This window comes from Leptonychotes weddellii, chromosome 4, assembly GCF_054177405.1.
Source record: "Leptonychotes weddellii isolate Sample4059 chromosome 4, ASM5417740v2, whole genome shotgun sequence".
Classification (NCBI taxonomy): domain Eukaryota; kingdom Metazoa; phylum Chordata; class Mammalia; order Carnivora; family Phocidae; genus Leptonychotes; species Leptonychotes weddellii.
The window spans coordinates 5443410-5465856 of record NC_138372.1 but is presented as its reverse complement, the minus strand read 5'-3'; the positions used below and the strand labels follow the sequence as shown (position 1 = coordinate 5465856).

At 47.6% G+C, this 22447-nt stretch overlaps 1 protein-coding gene across 13 annotated transcripts in view; it reads left to right on the top strand.

Moving 5' to 3' along the window:
- RERE (arginine-glutamic acid dipeptide repeats) overlaps positions 1–22447 on the top strand; it is a 414521-nt gene that overhangs the window by 380985 nt on the left and 11089 nt on the right. For all 13 annotated transcript variants that reach the window (XM_081817442.1, XM_081817436.1, XM_081817441.1 and 10 more), the window contains 2 exons: positions 21111–21273; positions 22219–22311. In XM_081817442.1, coding sequence (XP_081673568.1) covers positions 21111–21273; positions 22219–22311 — 256 coding nt within the window. The remainder of the gene's footprint in view (positions 1–21110; positions 21274–22218; positions 22312–22447) is intronic.

Sequence of the window (22447 nt, the reverse complement as noted above, 5' to 3'; positions counted from 1 at the left end):
TTTTTTTTTTTTTAAGAATTTATTTATTTATTTGACAGAGAGACAGTGAGAGAGGGAACACAAGCAGGGGGAGTGGGAGAGGGAGAAGCAGGCTTCCCACCGAGCAGGGATCCCGATGTGGGGCTCGATCCCAGGACCCTGGGATCATGACCTGAGCCAAAGGCAGTCGCTTAACCAACTGAGCCACCCAGGCGCCCCTCAAGGATAATTTTTAAGGAGAGATTAGTTAACCACAGTATCACAACTTTTCTTAAATATACTGGTATTTTGACCAGTTGGGACAGAGGTACACATTAAATTCATGAAAATTCTTTTCCTTACCTGCTTGGAAGCTTGGAAACTGGTTCTCCTTTGCATTTCTTTTACTCCTCTAAGCCCAGTGCGGGGGTGGGGGGCTTAAAAGTCTTCCCTTCAGGAGATAAAAGCTCACCAAGTAGCTGGTCAGGACTTCTTAGGCCTGGGGTTTGTTTTGTATTGTGTTGTTCTGTTTTGACACCAGGAACCAGAAGTATGACATTATCTGATATTCTTTTTTTTTTTTTAAAGATTTTATTTATTTATTTGAGACAGAGAGAATGAGAGAGACAGAGAGCACATGAGAGGGGGGAGGGTCAGAGGGAGAAGCAGGCTCCCTGCCGAGCAGGGAGCCCGATGCGGGACTCGATCTCGGGACTCCAGGATCATGACCTGAGCCGAAGGCAGTCGCTTAACCAACTGAGCCACCCAGGCGCCCTATCTGATATTCTTAAAGGTCCTTTTGGCACCCAGGGAATTCCTGTATTTCCTTTGTGAATTAACATAAAGCACGATTTAAAACTCAGCTATAGCCTCCCCCACTATTACTCAATCTTTAGGAATTAGACCAGCTCTTCCTTGGATCGTTTGTGACTTATCAGGGGCTGTGCTTTACTCAAGACTTCCTGAGTACACCTGACCCTCTGTCCAGGCAAAGGGCAAGGAGGCACGAGGCAGCCAGAGACTCTGGAAGAAGGGGCTATGAGGCATCATTAGAGACGTTAATAGTCAACTTAGTCATTATGCTGTGGCAGGTATTGGTGTTACTCATTGAACTATTAATTTATATGTGTAATCCATTTTGATTTGATTTTAGACAGTGAACATGTTAAATTTTAAAATGCAATTAGAACAGTTCAGAGGCTGTGTCCTCCCCCTGTGCTTCTTCTAAAGAGCAGCATGGGTCCAAGGCCTCACTTGACCTAGTCTTGTTAGGAATTCTAGGAACGGAAGATGGGAGGACCCAATATCCCAGTGGCTGGCAGGAATAGCCCTGCAGAACTGCTCTTGGGCAGGCAGGCCCTGGAGGAGAATGTGGGCAAGAGGGACTGACTTGTCAGAGACTGCTTTGCATTCACTTTCAGATTGTTGTTGAAGTGATCGTGGTCATTTCATGAGTGAGAAATATACCCATGATTGACATGTTGATGGCCAGTTGTTCACCTCTGTTTCACAGGAGCACTCCTGACTTGCGGTTTTCACTTCTACCCACAGGAGTGAGACATAGTTTAGCTGGGACTTCTTAGAATTTAAGTCATGGGACTAAAAAACATGTAGCTTGACTTCTTTAATAACAATCTGGAATTACTTTCTGGAACAGTTGAGTCCAAGCGTACAGACCCATGCTGCTTCCTGTGGCCAGAAGGAGCATAGGGAACACCTTCAAGGCATCTGGTTGTGGCATCGGAGTCTTTGATCCAGATCGTACGTGACAATAATTTTTAAGTGCTGCTCATCAGACCAGTTTTCCTCTTATCTGGGGTTAGTATATAACCTCTCATGTCTGCTCTTGCCTTAAGCAGCTAACACTTGCCTCTTTATTTGTTGCCATATGTGAGTTTCTGTTGAAATGATTGCCTGAGTTCCCGGGGGAGGATCCCTACTCTTCTTATTAACACTGTGTTGGGATGTAGGTGCGTTTAGTACCCCCGGTGCATCCAGAGCATCACATTAATTTTATGGACACGTCAGCACAATCCCTGTAGGGAAAGCATTACAAAATTGACAGTGTGTCCTGAGGGGAAAAGTAGGACTGCAGGGAAGGACACATGTAACTGTCCAGGCTCACACCATCCCCTGGCTACACAGCACAGAGGGGCAGAGGGACAACCACACGTGGACTAGATTGTAGAACCCAGGCCCCTTGAGTCACTGGGCCCCAGGATGTTTTGGGGTGATTCAGCAAGTTGTACAACATTTTTTCCATCCTCAGCTCAGCATCAGAAATGCAGATTCTCTATAGCTTAAACTCCTCAAGTCTTCTGCATTTTCTTTCTGCTTAAAGAGTTTGTGTTCTAAGCCAATAATTTTCAGTCTGGGGTTTGTGACCCTCCAGTATGTTCCACATTGTCCTAAGAGAATATTTTTAAAGTTCAATAATAGAGTTCATTGTAATTAGGTATAATTTTTAACATAAGTATATGTTCTTTGATGCTTTTTTAAAAGTAGATTTATGGTGTCCTGAAATTAAATAATGGGATATTGCAGGTCCCCCCTAGTTGGACCTTTCCAGTCTGTCTGTCCATCAATGCTAATTTGATATTGAAGTGTAGGGATAGCTGGCAAACCCCAAGGTAGCCTGCTAAAGATTAGCAGGTACATTATTTTGATTTTATTCTCATTCCTGCTGAAAGGCTTGATGATACTATCTGTTCTGATTCTCTTGCTGATTACCTAAGAATGGAAGCTGAGGCTGTGCAGAGAGAGGACTTTTTAGTTCCTCAATGAGGCCATTAGATAGGTATATGTTGTCCTGATGGTTCTGTTTGGGGATCTTCAGGAGAATGCCGACCTCTTTGAACTGTGCTGTCTTCTTCCTGTGAACTTGCCCCAAACACGATTATCATTCACTATGCCTAGCATTCATTCCCTGGTTCTCTGACAGTGTGAGTGCCTGTAGTTTTCAGGAGACATGCTAGAGAAAGTCAGTCAGTTACAGAGACTACTATTCTTTGAGAGATTTTTTTTTTTTTTAAAGATTTTATTTATTTATTTAACAGAGAGAGAGATAGCAAGAGCAGGAACACAAGCAGAGGAGTGGGAGAGGGAGAAGCAGGCTTCCTGCGGAGCAGGGAGCCCGATGCGGGGCTCGATCCCAGGACCCTGGGATCATGACCTGAGCCGAAGGCAGATGCCTAACAACTGAGCCACCCAGGCGCCCCGAGAGATTTTTTTTTTTTTTAATTCAGTTAATTAAAATGGTTCTTTAAGTTGAACTTAGTTTTTTTTCAAATATTTTTTTATTCTTATGTTAATCCCCATACATTACATCATTAGTTTTAGATGAAGTGTTCCATGATTCATTGTTTGTGCATAACACCCAGTGAAGTTGAACTTAGTTTTGAGTTTCTAGTCCTTTTCCCAAATGGAAACAGAATAAAAATAATATTGTCATTTATCGAGCACATGTGCCAGGCCGCTATTAAACACTTCGATCCCACCCACAACCCTGTAAACCATCCCTAGTTTACACAGGAGGAACTAGAGTCTCAGGTTAACCTTCCCATGGACACATAGCTAGCAGGGGGAGGACTGGAAAGAACTCAGTACAGGAATAGGGGTGCAGGCGGGTAAAGCCTTACGTGTTGCCCTACCAGACTCCAGAGGTGGATTCCGGCTCATTGTAGTGTTTCGGTTTGTGCTGAACCATAGGTTAATGGGTACAGATGAGAAGCGGTAATTTGAGGCAGAAGATGCTCGTAGCTGACCTGGGATGTCTAGGTCTCCTTTGGCCACCCTGCTTCTGGCATTACCAAGACTTCACTGTGTGCTTGTGACTCCCAAGGATGGATGTCGCCAACCCAGAAATAACAGCCAGTTCATCTCTGAGGCCAGTGTAAGCGTTCCAGCTCTTCAGATTCTTGTTTCTTCTTAAATATAATTGTATTCTTTTCACCCAGTTCAGCTCAGTTCTGCTTTTTGAGTCAGAGTTTTAAAATATTTAATGCATTTGCTCTTCCTAGAAACACAGTTTGTTTGCTTTCTCCTGCTTGGGACTTTGTGCTTTACTTGTGACTGGAATGCAGTCATTTTCCCGGCAGGCAGGAGAGGCAGCACCGCAGTGGGCCACCACCACTGCGGGCTTCTGGTTTGTTCCATTGTCATACATCAAAGAGTAATAACCACCAACACTTATGGATCTTTTACAGTATGCCGGCCACTGTATTGGGCGTGTCACGTGCATCGGCTCTTCTTAATATCACAGTTCAATGAGTGGGTGCTGTTATTTTTCTCTGTTTTTAAAATGAAGAAACAGAGACCCAGAGGGGTTAGGTCCAAGTGGCACAGCCATGGCTGCCGTTCTAATTGTGAGTTTTGTGGTTCAGGGGGGAACTCCAGATGAGAAGGGCTAGACAGCCAGTAGTCGTTCAGTGTTTCCCCTCCCCTTTTCTTCCCCAACAGCCTACTCTCCCTCCCCCCACCCTGACACACACACACAGACGCATGCACGCACATGCACACATGTTTACCATTTGACCAAAACTACCAAGCCAAGGCCTAAGATGGAAAGTGAATTTTTTCATCCACGTGGAGGGAGCTTGGGTGCCAGCCACCCAGTTCTGCTGACATTGGGATACTTGCGGGCACAGAGGTGGACCTGGGATCATTGCAGCCAACCTGGTGGGAGCACAGGCACTTTCCTGGGCCATGGATTGCCACCCCGGGTGCTTCAGGCCACAGCCCCGCAGGCTGTCCTTTCTTGGTTTTGTTTTCTGAAGAGTCTGTCAGGACTTCTCATTTGAAAGCATAATTCCAGGGCCTTCTGGTATCTGCCTGCAAGAAGTGTGTGTGCCGTAGCCCCTAAAGGAGCGTGGTGTTCATTTTCTCCTGAGACGGAGTTTGGGACCTGTTTTCACTAACTTTGAGAGGAAGATTTAACTAAAACCATCTTCTTCAGTGCACTTAAGACAGGCCCAAAACATTCTTACATCATGAAACAAGGAAACAGCCAGTCTTTTTTTTTTTTTTTTTTTTTTTAAGATTTTTTATTTATTTATTCATGAGAGACAGAGAGAGAGAGGCAGAGGGAGAAGCAGGCTCCCAAGGAGCAGAGAGCCCGATGCGGGACTCGATCCCAGGACCCTGGGACCATGACCTGAGCCGAAGGCAGATGCTTAACCATCTGAGCCACCCAGGCGCCCGACAGCCAGTCTTTTAAAAAATGGCAGTTACGGTTTTAGTATCCATCAGAGTGTTCAGTTGGACCAGAGTCCAGGTATCATCGGATATCGTTGTTAATTCAAGTTTAGACTGTGGCCCTGGGCCAGTGTCAGGCCAGGGCTTGTGTGGCTCCTCACACCAGGGAGCGTGGTCCAGGGATTCGGAGTGCACATCGGTGTGCACATCGGTGTGCAACTAAAGCGGCGCCGCCTGGGGGACACTTGTTCTCCTTTCACACTTGAACATCCCTTGCGACAGAAAAATAATTTTCAGTTTTTTGGTTATTCTAACAAGTTAAATGGATTGAGGGACTCTTTTGAGGTTGTGGTTTGTTGTTGTTGTTACTTTAATGTACAACGTTCTGTAGAAATACTTAATAATCTTGAGGAGTTTAAATCCTCATAACTAGTTTCCCATCTGCTTGTGTTTATCTCAAGTTTGAAAACCTTCACTGAAAGATTACCAAATTTCTTATTTCTAAAATTGAGAACATGTAGTTTTTATGAACATTGATGACTTTGTTGTTTTGCATATTCCTTGTTAAAGCGTAATTCTGATATGTGTATAGTCTGTGATACAACTCAGTACAAATCAGTGAGCACTTACGGAGCACCTGTTTCGTGCCAACCACTGTGCCTAATTATTGCTGGGGATACAGATGTAGAGTGAGCACATCCCTGTTCACATGTAGTTTAGAGACCAGTTGGGGAAAGGAGAAGCAGGGGATCAAGTAATAGATGTAAGTTACTATTCTCCCAGATTCAGTGACATAGGAGCCATAAAAGGGTCACAGCTAAGCAAGAGAGAGATGGTATTCATGGAAAGAGGCTCATAAGAAGCTTGCTCCCTGAGGTCAGCAAAGATAGTGTGTGTGAGGTGGCATATAGACTAGGTGCCCTGAAGGATGGCTCGGATTACAGCAGATGGAGCTGGTGGGGTAAGCTAGCAGCAGCCAGAGAGGTGTCCCAAGAACCTGCACCGAGCCAGAAGGCAGTGCACGTGGGAGAGCCTCCAGTCCCTTTTCTGAGGGTAAATGCAGTAGGAGGGAGAACCTTCAAAGGTCCTGGCAGATGGCAGAACAGCTTTTCCGGGAGCAGGCCCCCGAGGGACATCTCTTTGGAAATTCTGCTCTGTGCCCTGACATGGGCCCCTCTGTCAGCCCAGTAGGGCTCCCTGGGTGCAGGCCCAAGTCTGAAGTCACCTCACAGAGGAACCTCTACCTTTGTGTTCTCCTTCACCTCAAAGGGTTTTGGCTTCTTTGGGGAAGTGAAGCAGAACTGGATAAAGGCCAGTTTCTGAGCCTTCCTGCAACTGGAAACTCAAGCTTTTTAAAGCTGTTGAATTAATGAAAAGTTTGTTGACTTTATTTAGAGTTGTTTCTGGGATCTCAGGTTTGAGTGCTAAGGATGCAGAGCTCAGCCGTCAGCATCCCTCCCTTTCTGCAGCTTTTTGTTAGAGGTGACTGATGTTCGCGGGTGACCTTTTAAGAACACATGGGGCACGCAGGGAAAAATCTTTTCCCAGAGCAGGCTAGGAACACCTTCATGTCTCAAACCAATTCAGCATTAACTCGGGGGTGGTTAAGGTAGCCCCCAGGGTGAGGTTCACCTTACCTCTTCCTGCCATACCACATGTCAGCCCAGGGGAGAAGGGGGTAGATAGAGTGGGGTGAGCGAGGTCTCATGTTGATGACACTGGTTTGTGTCCAGAACAAGAGTTACCAGGAGTTTGATGCGAACGTAGGGCATGCCAATCAGAAGTTTGTGCCGTACAGCACTGGAGGAAAGCGGTCCCAGTCAGCCCTAGAGAGTCTTCCCTGCCACATAGTTTGTTTCAGAGATCTAGATCCATCCAGCTTTTCCAAGCTGTGTAGTAAATGGCCAAGGAAACTCCCAGCTCTCCTCCGGGTAACCAGCCCTTACAGGGGCAGCAGAACCTGTCTCAGTTCCCTTTGGGGTGGGGATGCTGCCACAGGACCACTTTCCCCAAGCAGCTGAGTTAAGGAAGGAATCCCCAGAAAACAACCATCCGTGCACCCTTACAGCCTCCACACTCCTACCAGCCCACATGGGGTGACAACCACACACTCCCTGGGTCCCTGGGCTGGGGGGCAGCCGGCCTCTGACAAGAACCCTTGAGGAGACCTAGATACCAACCAGGAGGAGTGCAGCCTCTGAGCCCATATCACACACTGCGATCAGGGGATCTGCAAGTCGTTTTCATAAACTGCAACCCAGACCCCTGGTGGCTCCGATCGTGTGTGTTTTCTAAACTACAGTGTGCGTGTTCCTATGAGTAACCCAGAACAATTTCCTGGAGACCCTCAGGACCACCAAGCTGCTGTGGTCAGAGTGCCTCATACATTTGCTCATTCCTGAAATATAGGCTGCTTGATTTTCCATCCGATCGTAGCTTCGTGGGGAGTACCACGCTGGGGATAGCACAAGCCTGATGGAGTGTGGCTCTTTCCTGTGCGAACTGACCAGAAGAATTCAGTGGTTTAAAAACAAGTCTGGGGAAATTCTTCCTTTGTGTTCTGCTGACACCTGACTGTCCCATCTTCCGGGCCTCTTCCTTCGCACCGAGCTCCTCCAGGTGAGCCAGCTGTCTTACATCCAAGGCATCTGTGAGGTGTCATGGAGGTGGGCTGCTTCTCCTGGGCCATGGTGAAGGCATTGTGAGGAAACCTGTGTGGAAATCTGCCGCCCGGAGCAGCTAGGATCCGCCAGGACACTCAGCCCCCACCTGAAGGGGCCTAAGTGCCTATATGGTGGCCAGTTATTTTACCACTTGCCCACACTGCTGCTCCTCTTTGGCACCTGTTCTCTTCCCCGATACAAACCCTGCCAACTCCCCCCAACCCCGGCGATCAGCTTTGTAAGCTCTTCTCAAAGCCTGGAGGAGTTGTCTAGTGGGCATCACCTCCCCTGCACCTCTTTTCCTACAGGCTCTCCATGAAGCCCTGTCTACTTAGGCTTGTGTATTTGTCTGCTAGGGCTGCACTAACAGTGTACCCCAGACTGGGGGCCTTAAGCAGTAGAAATTTATTCTTTCACAGTTCTGGGGGCTGAAAGTCCAAGATCAAGGTGTCAGCAGGGTTGGTTTCTTCTGAGGCCCCTTTCCTTGGCTTGTAGATGGCCATCTCCTCTATGTGCCCATGTGTTTCCAAATCTCCTTCTCTTATAAGGATACCAGTAAGATGGGATTAGGACTACCCTCATGACCTCATTTTAACTTAATCACCCTGTCTCCAAATATGGTCACCTTCTGAGGTGCTGGGGGTTAGGACTTGAGCATATGATTTGAGGGGAGGGGAGAGACACACAACTCAGCCCTTAACAGCTTCTGTGAAGGCAACTGCTGCCCCCTCACCCTCCTTCCTGGATTTCTTTCCTGCTTAAAAAAAGCCTCTATGAAACAACCGCTAGTCACGTGTGTAAGACCCAAACACAGATTTGGTTTGCAAGCTTGTTTGGATTTTTCTAAGATCCTTGCCTTAGGTTGAATCCAAAATTCAGGGAAAAGAGAGGACATGTTTCACATCTACATCTAAGGAGGGTGTGGAATTGTAATTGTGTCTGTGTGCCTTGAAGGGTGGGTAATCTTTGCTTCTGTTCTTTTTATTAAACAAATGTGATACAGTGACAAAATTAAATACCCCTTTCCCTCCTTTCTTTGAAATGAGGAAGCCTGTCCTTTATTTTAAAATTCAACTTACAGAAATGGATTGTACTTGATAATTTGCTATGCGTCCATAAAAACCATAAAATAGAAGAAGAAATGTTGCTGGAGTAGCTGTTCCCATTTCCTGGCAGTCATTACATTCTCCCAATACAAAAACATTTTTCTCCTAACTGTCCGTTCTGAGCTCAAAAATGGATTTCCCTCCAGCCCCTGTCATTCAATTATCACCTCGGGAAATGCACAGAGATATAACTGATGATCCCTTTAAAAATGTCCTGCAGCATGCCACCCTCTCTCATCCTTCATCTTTTGTCCTGTTCCCATCATTAAATGTTACATTGCCAATGTATATTTTATAGGGTGACCCTGACGGTGTCACTTTGATACTGTGCAGGGATAATAAGATCGCACATATAATGAAAGGCCGATAAATAGAAAAATGTTTACGAGATGGAGAATAGCACTTTTAACAGTTTTATGGCTTTCTCTTTGCCTCTCTTCTCTTCTCCCCCTTTGCTGGTAGAATTGTGGTTTTGTCACAGGAACAAGAAAACATTAAGAAGGGTGATGTGGTAATAGAACTGACAGCAGTGAAATCCCACTTCCCCTGTTCCTGAACTCCAATAAAATGAATTCAGGAAATAACGAAGTATTCATCTTATAGGAAAGAAAACTGATTTCAGCGAACGAATTCTTGGGAGTTTGGGGGGCCCTACAGAGAACACGAGATTCCTGGTGTTGGCATAGTTGTACTTAAAATGTTAAGTCTTCAGCAGCTCAGTAAAACCAGAGACAAAGGCCCCTGCCTGTGTGGGCCCTTGTGTGTGGGTCCCGAGTTAAGAGACAGCCAGTCTTGTGGCTGCATTGGGGCTGCCCAGGCTTCTGTGCCACAGGCGGGTGCAGGCCCCACACGGGGGGTGGGGGTGGGGGGGGTACTTTGTTCCAGGCTGGGCTCTAGACCAATTTGTGATGGCCTTGACCTCTGTCTTCAAACAAGTCGGTTCTAAATCTCTTACTTATTTTTTTATTACGGTTATTTTTGGTTAAATGGAAGAATCTTCTATGTGTTGCTCGATTGATAGGTTTTTTAGTGGAGCTACTTGGAGAGGTGGCAATAGGAAGAGGTGCAGGAGATCTACCCAGTGGCCCTCAAGTCATCTCCACAGTTTTGAGCACACTTCGAAGCCACCGTTTTAAATAGATGCTTCTCGCTAGAGGTAATTTGGAAAGATGTATTGTAGCATGTTCAGAAGTCATTTCTTGAGGGATTCTACCTGATCAAACTCTCAGGTGGGGAGGCCTGTGAGGCTCACTTGCTTCGCACATCTCTTTGGCATATGTAGTCTAGAGCCAAAAGTGGGCCACAGGTCTTCACCCCTAGCTCAAGCCATTGGATGGCTTGAGACGAGGTGAGCAGGTTGTGAGGGGGTGCTTGTGGTTGTGGGCTCCCAGAGTCTGTCTGATATAGTCCTTGGAGTTTGTTCTTGGTACGGGAAGTAGAACGTATTTGTCTAGGCTTGTGTGTCATTCTGATTGTGCATTTGTGTCTACCAAATGTGTTTCTGAACCTGGTACCCCTGCTTTGGCCAGGTGCGTAATTCGTGGGTGCGGCATGGGGGGCTGGCTCCACCCTGCAGTGGGAAGGCTGGCCACCCATTGTTACCAGGGATGCACAGTGCCCTTTTTTGCTTCTCTGCCTATTCAAGGTCCGTGGAAGAGGTTTAAGATACTTTGTAGATGAAAGATAACCCAAATTTGAGCCTCCGGCTTAAAAACAAACAAACATATATTTCCCCTCAATTCACAGCAGAATGGTTAAGAGCACAGGACTCTGGAACCTGACCCCCGGGGCTACCGGCTTGAAGCTGTGTGAGCTTGGACACATGACTTGTCACCCTGTGCCTTGATTGTCTCAGTTGTAAAGCAAGGATAATGAAGCTATTTATCTACTAGGGTAGCTATGAAGATTAAATATATTAAAGTACGGAAGACACTTAAAGTGCTTAGCCCTCATCGTTGTAGATTTCACAGCCCAGGAAAAGGTGATTGTTGGTTTATAGGTCTGCTGAAGGAGGAGGTGGATTCCTCAGCCCCACCCCCTCCTGTCAGCCTCTTACAGAGCACTTGAGAGCATGGCTTCCATTGCCCCTGGAAAATGAAACAAAAATAAGAACAACATAGTCATTTTTCGTAACACTAGATATCAAATTAAGGAACTCTTATTTGGATATTGTCAGTCTTTTCTACTTTTTTAGAGATAAAATATCATTTCTTTTATGAACTAATGGTGAGATCAGGAAGCAGTTATTTGTTTTTTTAAAGATTTTATTTATTTGAGAGAGCGCGCACACAGGCGGCGGAGAGGAACAGAGGGAAAGGGAGAAGCAGAGTCCCCACTGAGCCAGGAGCCCGATGAGGGGCTCAATTCCAGGACCCCAGGATCATGACCAGCCAAAGGCAGATGCTTAACTGCCTGAGCCACCCAGGTGCCTCCAGGTAGCAGTTATTTTTAATGACCTTACTTGGGAAAAAAGGTTAGTAGTCTGGTATCTTTTTCCCAGAGGTTAATTTTTTAGACTTAATTTCAGGTGAATTTTAATGCTCAGGAAATACTCATTCCATCAAGATATTATCTTAGACCTCTGGGGTACTTGCAGAAGAAGTAGACACAGTCTTGGGGATGTTAGACAGGTTCATTCATGGTTATGGTCCAAAGGAGAGCCTGGGTGTACTGGGAGAGAGGCAAGTGCAAAAAAGTGTAGGCATGCAGGCATCGTGATGACCTCAGGGGGGTGAGGAGACGGGTAAGTAAGGCTTCAAGGAGAACATGGCATCTGTGGTGACCTGAGCGCAGAGCGGTAAGGACTCAGATCCAGACACCGAGGAGACAGTGGTGCGGGGCTTGCAAGGCTGTAGCCCACGAGCAGAAGGGAAGCACTGAGGGACAGCAAAACTGGCCGTCGTGTTTGGCGTAAATCAAGGGCTGTGAGAGGTGGGGAATGCAGTAGAAGGGTCTTCTTTGGACAGAGGGAAAGTCCTGGGAGAGACAGCAAAGCAACCCGGCCTTTGTTCTGTTGGCCTTGAGGAGCCTTCGTTGATTTGGAGAGGGAAGTGACAAGGTCAGAGCTGGGCTTTGGGAAGATTGAGCGTGTCTCTGTGGGAGAGGAAAGTCCACCCTAGGACCTCAAGTCTGGACATCTGAGTAGCAGTGTGGGACCAGAGGTAGAATCCCCAAGTGGCTGAGGTCAGCAACTAAAGCAACACAGAGTTTAGGAAATCTCATTACAATTTTGGCAAACACAAACAAACAAAAAAACCAAAAAAACCCCACAAAACTGTTTTAGTTCCTCCACAGTGTATAAATAGTGGTAATCATGATTCAAAAAAAAAAAAAATTCTTTAATCTCTCAACTAGAATTTTATTTTTAAGATTTACTTATTTATTTGAGAGAGAATGTGAGGGGGGGGGGCAGAGGGAGAGAGAATCCCAAGCAGGCTCCCCACCAAGTACGGAGCCCGATATGGGGCTTGATCTCATGACCCTGAGATCATGACCTGAGCCGAAACCAAGAGTTGGACGTTCAACCAACTGAGCCACCAAGGCGCCCCTCAACTAGGGTTTTTTAAAGAGATGTTGGGGGAGTGCCGGGCCCCGGAACATCTCTATGAGCGTGTCAGTGTGGCCTCTTCTTATAACCTGTTAAACCCAGAAGACCTTCACGCACTTCCCGAGTCATCTTTTTCCTCCCTTTCCCTTACCTTTCCCCAGAAGAGGAGCTGGAGGTGGGGAGGAGAGGTTGCCTTGCCCAGAAACAGGCTGCCTCCTCACCCTCCGGCTTCCTCTTGCGTGGCACGTTAGATAGGTGCCCTTGCAGCCTCTTGCACGCAGATGGCAGTGATTCTGCTGTGTGCCTTCAAGCAGATCATCATTCTGTCAGATGCACTCTGAGACCACAGAGTTGGTATTTAACGATTAGCTTCAGAGACGGCTGACAGTGTCGGGGCTCCTTCAGGGATTAGGAGATTCGGTTGGTTAACAAAAGAAGGAGCCCAGGAGAGCACTGCTTTAATTACCAGAGTCGATGCTGGAAGACAACCAGTTGCCTGCTGGAAAAAGATCTGTAAAGGTGGCTGCTCCTAAACATAGCTCATGGTTCTACCCAGTGCCCAGCTTCTCACCTCAGATGTTCAGAACAGTTGTCAGCTCCAGCCCTTGAATCCTCAGGGAGTGAAAGGAAAGAATGACTTGCATAGGAGTCTGTGCCAGGAAATTTTACTGACTTGCTTCACTACCCCTGAGTTAGTAGTTTTTGCCAAGAAACACAGCTGTTAATTCCCAGGCAGAGGTGGTCGTGGATGTCAGGGGGGCCAAGCTCAGCTGCAGGGTCAGAGCCCTCCGGTTAGAGTGCTTCCCAGGGGACGTGACCCACGCAGGCTCTCCTGATCCGCTCCCAGAGCCAGAGCCACATTCCCCTGGGGTCTTGACCACTGTTGGGGCCCTGGGCTGGGGAATGAAGTCTGAGAAGCAGCTTTGTGCCATGTTTCCTTCTCCCTCCTGCCCCTACTGGGTTTGGGACCTTGGTTTCATAACTATTCATTGCTCGCTGGAACTTCTCTCTGGAAAAACACACCTTTAAAAAGAAAGAAAAAAAAGGAAGGAAAGGAAAGCTTTAGATTTCTCCATTCCATCCAGCAAGTGGTGGGATTCTTCACTCCTCTGTGCCTGGGTCCCCAAAGAAGGGGCTGGATGGTAACTGAAGGGCATCCTCCAGACAGAGTTTTTGCGGGGGAACAACACCCTGATTCTAACCAACTGTACTTCAGCATGCAGGATAAGGCATTGGGAGAACAGTTAGTGTACTCTCTCCACATATTCATGTTAAAATATGTAGCATTGGAACAGTTAGTAATAGGTCTCAAAGAATTAAAACAAGTTTTTCCTAAATGCTTACTTTCTAACCCCCGTGGTGGGCTATGTCAGCTCTGTGCGGCGCCACACAGCGGGTCCCGTCCCATCACATCGGCTGGCAGTGGCAGGTGGGCTTGAGGAGCCCGTAAGGTAGCTTCGGAGAGAAGCTCTGTTTCTAATGCCGTTATCCATGTGCAGCTTCCCGGGCCTCCTCCCCACCCCCGCTCTCCCCTGCTGCCCCTCTTTGAGGATGCCTGTTGAAGCTTTGGTGCAGAAGAGGAAGTGAGCGGCAGCTCCCCTCCCCAGCGGAGGAAGCATTTGTGGGTGGCCTCTACTGGCAACCTTCTGAGGCTGGCGCCTAGGCACTCACTGTGGTGCAGGGACCCAGAGTAGAGTCTTTCCTTCCTTCCCTCTTCCCTGCCCCTCCATGCACAGACCACGGACTGGTTTCTCAGGGCCTTCCTTGACGTAACTATAAGGCCAGCAGTTCTCCGTTTTTTTTTTCTGCTGGTCACAGAACCACTGTGAGAATGGAAGATAATGAAACACGACTCTGTACACTGAATTGAAAGGAGTGTGTGAGAAGAGAGTTATTTCCAAGAGACGGAGGCCTTCCTTAGCCTAATAGTAGATTGGCAGGCTGCAGGTACCCCCTGGTCTGCATGCTGGGGTCCCTAGACCTCATCTTCTGCCACGCACCACCCCCACACCGCTATCCCCACCCCAGGATGTCATGCCTTTTTTGTGTGGTTGTGGCAGTAGTAATGTTAAAATCACAAAAATTGGGACTTATTCCTGGATGTACCCTTATGTTTCTCACATGGGACAAAAATAATTGGTTACCTTTTCCTGCCTCCAAATCGGCCTCCCGGAGAGCTCCTTTCTTGAGGTAATGGCGCGCTAAGGTGTAAGAGATCCCAGGACTGGTGCTCACCACGGGGCGGCCGTGCTCACCAGGTGGCCGGTTGACACTTGCAGTGCTTACAGAGCCTGCTTGCTGCCTCTGTGCCTTCCTTCCCCCAGGGTCCCTTAGAAGACATGTAGCTTATCTTCCTTTAAAAATATTGTGTGTGTGTGTGTGTTCTGTCGGGCAGGACAAGTTACAGGTTCCCCTCCCTTTGCAGTGCAGTGACTGTGGGAAATTAAATAACAGTCATGTTTGTGGACATTGTTTTAACTCACCAAGTGGCTACAGGTAAATTAACCTGCTAGTAAGACAGGAAGGAGACCTGGTCAGCTTGTCTCCTGCGGCAGGGCTGCCAACTCCCACATGTAGCCCCCCACCTGGCTTCGCTCTTAACCCACGCACGTACAGTGAGATGCTTGCCCTGGGCCCGGGAGAACACGTCGCCAGTCTGTTGTTCACCCAAGGTAAAGCAGAACTGCGCCCAGCCATACCAGCAGAACTTACCTGAAAGGAGTTTATACCCGAAAGCTACTGGTAAGTGGTGAGCAGCCCTCCCCCCACAACTGCTTCAGTTCGGAAGGTCTAGGCGGGGGGGAGGGGGGCATGGAGGGAGATTGTCCCAATGTCTTATGTTGCGTGAACTTGATGGACTCACAGTCTAACACAAGGAAGCACAGAAGTACAATGGTGACTGCGGAGAAGGAACCAGTCCTCCTACTAATTCCAGGTGGCCAAGCCCAGGAAGCTTCTGGATTACAGGAGTGGCTGTGATTGAGCTGTCTGCTGGTGCCTGGAGCCTTTTGTCAACCTGCCTCTCTCCTCCCAGCCCCCACACACCCAGATAGAGCACCTGAGCACCTTATAGCTCCCCCTCCTTCTCTGCCTGGCACTCCCTGCCTCATGTTTTCATTTTGATGGAAAATCAGAGAAACCAAATGGGGCCTGGTTCTCTACCCCTGAGTGGTTTGCCTGGGGAGAAACCTGCTGTGTAGAGATCCTGCCTCAGGGTGGGGAGCTGGTGCCTAAATCCAGGAGCAAATCCCTTATTGCCAGTGGCTTTTTGCATATGACCAGTTGGGAAAATCCAGCACACCCCTGCGCCCTTAACACCAAAGAAAAGGCGAAGAGTTGGGGAGGGAGAGAGAATCTGCTAAATATAGACCAGTGGATTTAAGTGCTTCTCTTGGCAAGCACTGCAGCCCATAATGCTGTCAGTTGGAGAGGACTTCGCCCCCTCTCCTTTCCTTTTTTGCCCAGGCACTAACCCAGTTTAGTTGCTCGCTCGTGCTGTGTGCAGTTACAGCTCGGAGATGTGAGGTGTGCTGACTGGGAGGCCCTGTTGTGCGGCGGGTGAGAGCATTGGGAACAAAACAATCGGCCCCGGCCATTCATGTCCACGTTGATGCCTCTGTGTTTGCTTGCAAGCAAAGGCGGGAGCTAATTTGCAAGGCTGCCTTTGTGGAGCTGCCTTTTGATCAATGATTGCCTGTGTTAATGTTTCAGCAAGCTATTGATTTCTGCAACAGCTTTTGTTCCCTGAATATACGTGCAGCGGGTCTCTGCAGCACACACTATGCATGTTTGATTAAAGTTCAATTGACTTCGTTCCTGGTAAGGCCTCTGGTTGCCTCATTCCCTATTTGTAGAACCAAAGCGTTTCCCGACATGTTCTTTTGTTTGTGCTCAAGACCTAGCCACCCATGCAGTCACCAGTATGCTCTTTCTAATCCTCCTAGATTCGCTCCATTCCAGTGTTTAATCCCCTCGTAGACATTACAGTGGTTGAGAGGCAGCTAATAAAACCTGGCCTGGATTTTTTTTTAAGTCAGCTTCATTGATGTGTAATTGGTATGCATACCATTTATACCATAAAAATGCACCCACTTTACGTTCAGTTGGGGGCACAGTTCAAACAATTTGATAACTGTACCTCCATGCAAATAACACCACAATCGGTTCATACGATACTCTCTTCACCCCAAAAGGTTTCCTCATGTTCCTTTATAGGTAGTTTTCTACTTCCTTGTCCTCCAGGCTCATTTACTTTTTGTGATCGTAGATTTGCCTTTTCTAGAATGGAATTATACAGTCAGTACCCTTTTGTATCTGGCTACTTACATTCAGTGTGATGTTTTGAGATTCATCCATATTGTCAGGTTGATCAGTAGTTTGTGCCTTTTTACTGCCAAATAGTATCTAGTAAATGTGTGCACAGTAATATGTTTATCCATTCTTCTGTTGAGGGGTGTTTGGATTATTTCCAGCTTTTGGCTATGAAGAGTAAAGTTTCTGTGAACATCTGTATAAAAGTCTTTGCGTGAGCATATGTTTTTATTTCTTTTGGGTAAACACCTAGGAGTGGAATCAATTACTGGGTCATATGGTAAATGTTTGTTTAGCTTTGTAAGAACTGCCAAAGTTTTACAAAGTGGTTGAACCATTTTATATTCTCACCAGCAATGTATGAGAGTTCTAGTCATTACCCCATCTTCCTGTATTTTCATTTTCCAAACTAATTTATAGGCCTCTAGTGGAGACTCCTTCTGGCCTGGTCCTTTGATCCTTGGTACTCAGATAATAGAATCTGTTCTGGACTCCTTTTCCTTGTTTTGGTTTTTAAGATTTTATTTAGTTGTCAGAGAGAGAGCATGCACTTTCACAAGCAGAGGGAGAAGCAAGCAGGCTCCCCGCCGAGCAAGGAGCCCGGTGCAGGGCTCGATCCCAGGACACTGAGATCATGACCTGAGCTGAAGGCAGACACTTAACTGACTGAGCCATACAGGCGCCCTCCTTTTCCTTGTTTAAAAGCTATTTCTTCTTTCTTTCTTTTTTTAAGACTTTATTTATTTGAGAGAGAGCATGCGTGCACAAGAGTTCATGAGTCTGGGGGGAGGAACAGAGGGAGAGGGAGAAGCAGACTCTCCGCTGAGCAGGGAGCCCAACTCAGGGCTCAATCCCAGGACACTGAGATCATGACCTGAGCTGAAGGCAGATGATTAACCAACCGAGCCACCCAGGGACCCCTAAAAGCTATTATTTAAGTGTTGACAAAAAGTTTTTGTTATTTCTTTTTTTTTTTTTTTTAAAGATTTTATTTATTTATTTGAGAGAGAGAGAATGAGAGAGAGCAAGCACATGAGAGGGGGGAGGGTCAGAGGGAGAAGCAGACTCCCTGCCGAGCAGGGAGCCCGATGCGGGACTCGATCCAGGGACTCCCGGATCATGACCTGAGCCGAAGGCAGCCGCTTAACCAACTGAGCCACCCAGGCGCCCCTTTGTTATTTCAGTATTAGGTTTCTTTGTCATGTCCTAATTTTCTCACATACTCTAGGAGTACACAGTGCAGGAGTGGAAGTTAAAGTTGGGAACCTGTGCTTTTCTCCTGAGCCTTTTTCTGTCTGGTGTCATAGCCTCACTGAACTCTGGCTTCCCCGATTTTATCTGCGAGTTATGCTGTCTTTTAAAACCATTTGAAACTCTTTCAGACATTCATATTTGAGAAATAGAAATACATTTGACCTTAACACGGGTTAAAACGGCTCAGGTTCACTTACAAGCAGATTTTTTTTTTACGTAGTCCAGCACTATATATATTTTTTTCTTTTTTATGATTTTCTTATTAACATTTTCTTTAGTTTACGTATTGCAAGAATACAGTAAATAATATACACAATGTGTGTTAATTAACCGTTTATATCATTGGTAAGGTTTCTGGTCAGCAGTAGACTGTTAGTTTTAGGAGAGTCAGAAGTTGTACCTGGATTTTTGGCTATGGGTGGCGGCGGAGGTGGGGTGGGCGCCCCCACCCCCGATCCCTTGTAACTGCGTGAGGCAGTACTCTGCTAGACCAGCGCTGCGTGGAGACGTCAGTGCAGCTCCTAACTGCCGTCCGCTCTAGCTGAGATTTAGCAGAGACCCTCATTTTCTCTCCCATTTTTTATTCCTTCTGTGTCCTGTAGCTTCCCATTTCCTCTTACATCCCAGGCCTCTCATCTGCTGGCCCCTAAAATGACTTCAGCTAGAGGAGGCAGTGGGAGGTACCACTTTGGGGTTTCACGTTCTTCCTTCTAGTTTTGGGATTGGGCCATGATTTACTGCACTGGTTGTCTTTTTGAACCGATAGAGCATGTCACTCTGACAAAGTATTGAAGGGTGACAGTGACTTGCCTTGGCTTTTGTTCTGTATTTTCTCATAGGAACCAGAGTCAGATCAGTTTTATATCAGCACAGATCTCTTAATCCCCTAGTGGATTTATGAATTTGTTCCCTCTAGCCAGCCAACACCAAAAGATCAGTACAGATAAGTGACTTTCCAAGTCAGGAAAATAGGAAGTGAAGAGGCAGGAGCCAGGAGGTTCTCGGATCATGACCTAGGGGCTCAGGATGCTCCAGTCACCACAGGGACAATTGTAGCTTACATTTGTGGAGTAACATGTGATAGACAAACAGGACAGAAATCCAAGGGCATTCCTACATTTTCCCTTATCGCTCAGTTACTGTCTCATGGAACTGAAAAGAGTGCGGTGAGCTTGCAGACTTGTGTGTGCTCGTCCTTGGTGGTTGACTCCTGGCCTCCTTGGCCTGGGGTCATGCTTCATCTGTTAAATATTGGCAGTCACTAGCATTTTGTTAAGTGGCACTTGGAAAGACTGAAACATAACCACAGCTCCAAGAGATGCATGCTATAGGCTTACGGGAGCCAGTCAGGAGTTCCTTTTGAATCACAGGCTCCTTTAAGGATCTGACAACAGCTGTGGTCCCACTTAGAAAATGCACAGGCATAGAACCCAACTCTGAGTAGTGAGCACCCGGCACACACGTACTGCCTACTTTGCAGAAGCCATTTCCCCACCTAAAATCTGTCCACTTCTCTACAAACTCACTTCTCATCGTTCTAAGGCCATTGCTTTCTGGGGCGTGTTTTAATGAAACCTCATCTGACTGGATGCTCCAGCGATCACAAGAGTCTGTCGCCTGGTATCTGCCCTTGTTTGTCCACTTTCGTCTCCCCAGTACTGGTCTTTCCAGCTAGATCTCAGGTCACTGGAGAACAAAATCTTTGTTTCTCTCTCTTGGCTCCTCCATTCACAGGGCACTGAGCCTTCCGTGAGGCAGTGTGGTGCTCTGGCCAAGTGGCTCCCACATTGGGGTCCGAGTTGCCCACAGGGCAGCTTCCCAGGATACAGTAGTCAGCCATGCTAATTGATTGTCCACAAGATTGATTCAGTTAGAGAAAATCAATATGAACTACACACTTCCGCTGCTTTAATTGTTTTTTGGTTTTTTTAATTCCAGGTAAAGGTACTTTATCTTGGGATGTTTAAGAAATCGGTATTGTGTCAACCAGGGTTCACCAAACATGCCATTCACCTGTTGGTGTGTATGGTGTGCCTGCTGAGCTCTTGGAGGTGGGGGTAGCAAAAAGTGCCCCTTTCTTATTTCTAAAGGTTTATTTGTTTGAGAGAGAGTATGCGCGCCCTTGCCCACCTGGGAGGTGGCAGAGGGAGAGAATCTCAAGCAGACTCCCCGCTGAGCGTGGAGCCTGACAAGGGGCTGGATCTCACGACTCTGGGATCATGACCTGAGCCAAAAACCAAGAGTTGGACACTCAACCCATTGAGCCACCCAGGCACCCCGAAAACTGCCCCCCTTTCTAAAAGTTGCATTTGGGCTCATACCCCCTTGCTGTGTTTTGTTTTGTTTTGTTTTTGTTTGTTTTGTTTTCCTTTCTGCTGGGCCATGGAAAGAATAGCTCCTTCTGCCATAAAGGCTGGCCTTGTAACATATGGCACTTTCCCTCTGCGTCAGCACCACTGTGTCTGTCCCTCAGGGTCTTCCCTTGTCTTCACTGTCAGGATGCTGTACTAGCTTGTCCCGATGTGGGCACTCAGATTGGGGTAGAGGCTGCGGAGCAGTTTTCCTGGATTTGGGGTCTCTGTTTTTCTTGACCCCAGTTCCGCATCATCTCAGTTGTTTCCTTTGCTTCTTTCTGGAATAATGTAACTGTCCAGGCATTTCCTTGTCATACCTGTATGCTTTCAGTGGAATGCTGTGAAGAAGACCTCTGTGCGCACACACAGCTGGAGGGCTGGGATTTTCCTTCTTTTCGATTGTTTATTGGCGTACCTCCATGGTGGCATCTGGCACATGGTACGCACTCAGCAAATACTAGTTGAATGAACGAATGTTCTTGAAATCTAGAAATTCTGCTCTGCTGGGCTGAGGGGACAAGCCCATTCACCCAGTTAGTGGGCAGCTCACAGGTGTGTCTTGAGCAAGCCCCGTTCCTCTCACGACTGTCCTTTGTGCTCATTTCCAGCACAGCTGTTAGGAACCAGCTGCCTCTCCTGGCGGAAGAGGGCGGGCGTGCTGTGGGAGCGGGAAAAGCAAAGCCCCTCTGAACCCTTCCGTCACATCCAGCCTTCTCTCCTGCAGGGGGAGCTGATCACCTTCTATTACTACTGGAAGAAAACCCCCGAAGCAGCCAGCTCCCGGGCCCATCGGAGGCACCGCAGGCAGGCCGTGTTCAGGAGGATCAAGACCCGCACCGCATCCACACCCGTCAGCACACCCTCCAGACCCCCCTCCAGCGAATTCCGTAAGTGAGGGACTTCTCCCACGCAGCCACACGTGCACTGTCCCAGCTCTGGGCCCACCGTCACAGGCATCCTTGTGACAGTACAGGTTGGGGACATAGTGTGTGCTGTGCATATGTGCAGAGTCCGCACCCAGATGTAGCGCGGACTTTGGGGTTTTGGTAGGAGAGTTTTACGAATTATTCATGCATTTAAATTTTTAAAATAAACTCAACATCATTTTAATTTTTTAGGGAAATGTAAGTCTTGACCATCTCTCGGGGTGTTTTCAGTAACTTCGGAGGAGGTTGTTCACTTCGTAGATGACGTACTGTCTGAGTCTCGTTGCATTGGTATTGTGTTAGCAGTAAGAGCAGACTAACATTTTCTTCTTTTTCCTCCTGCTTTACCAAGATCCTCCTCTTGGTCCCAGTGTGATGTGCAGTCTAATATGATACCTTCCTAACCCCTAAAAGCTAGCAAACAGCAGTGGGCCTTGGGGTTCTGTCCTGGCCCGTGGCACTCAGCCTGAGGGCTGCTTATGTTGCACTTGCAAACGAGAAATAATCCATTTGTGCCGGGTGGGGTGGGGGGAGGGGTGTAGGACTCGATGGAGAGGGAGCTCCTCAGGATGCCTGGATGTGTCAGGGAATGTATATGGATGTGCTTCGCCTGTTCAGATTCCCAGTTGTGGGTATCAGTGCCTCCCACGCCAGGATTCAGGTGTGACACCAGTCTCCAAAAATAGGGTAGGGCAGACCCTTGGGTACCTACCGCACACGGGTTCTTCGTTCTGATCTCTTGGCCCTGAGGAATTCAGAGTGGTCCTTCATGAACACTGCCTCACCTCAGCCTTCCAGGCCGCTCTGACTGGTGACTTAGAGCCTGGGGCAGGTCACAGGTGGTCCCAGTCTTGGCCAAGCATGATGGTTTCTCCCCCACCCCTGTTGTGTTCCTGCCATGCCCAGTGGACTTGAGTTCAGCCAGCGAGGATGACTTTGACAGTGAAGACAGCGAGCAGGAATTAAAGGGGTACGCCTGCCGCCACTGCTTTACCACCAGTAAGTGGGGATCGGGGGTGGGGGGAGCAGTGGGAGCATTCACCGAGACAGGCCAGGCTCAGGCACTTTCAGGTTCTGAACATTTCATGAATCCAGTTGAAGACCTGCCAGAGTGTCATTGGCTTGACATTTGCAT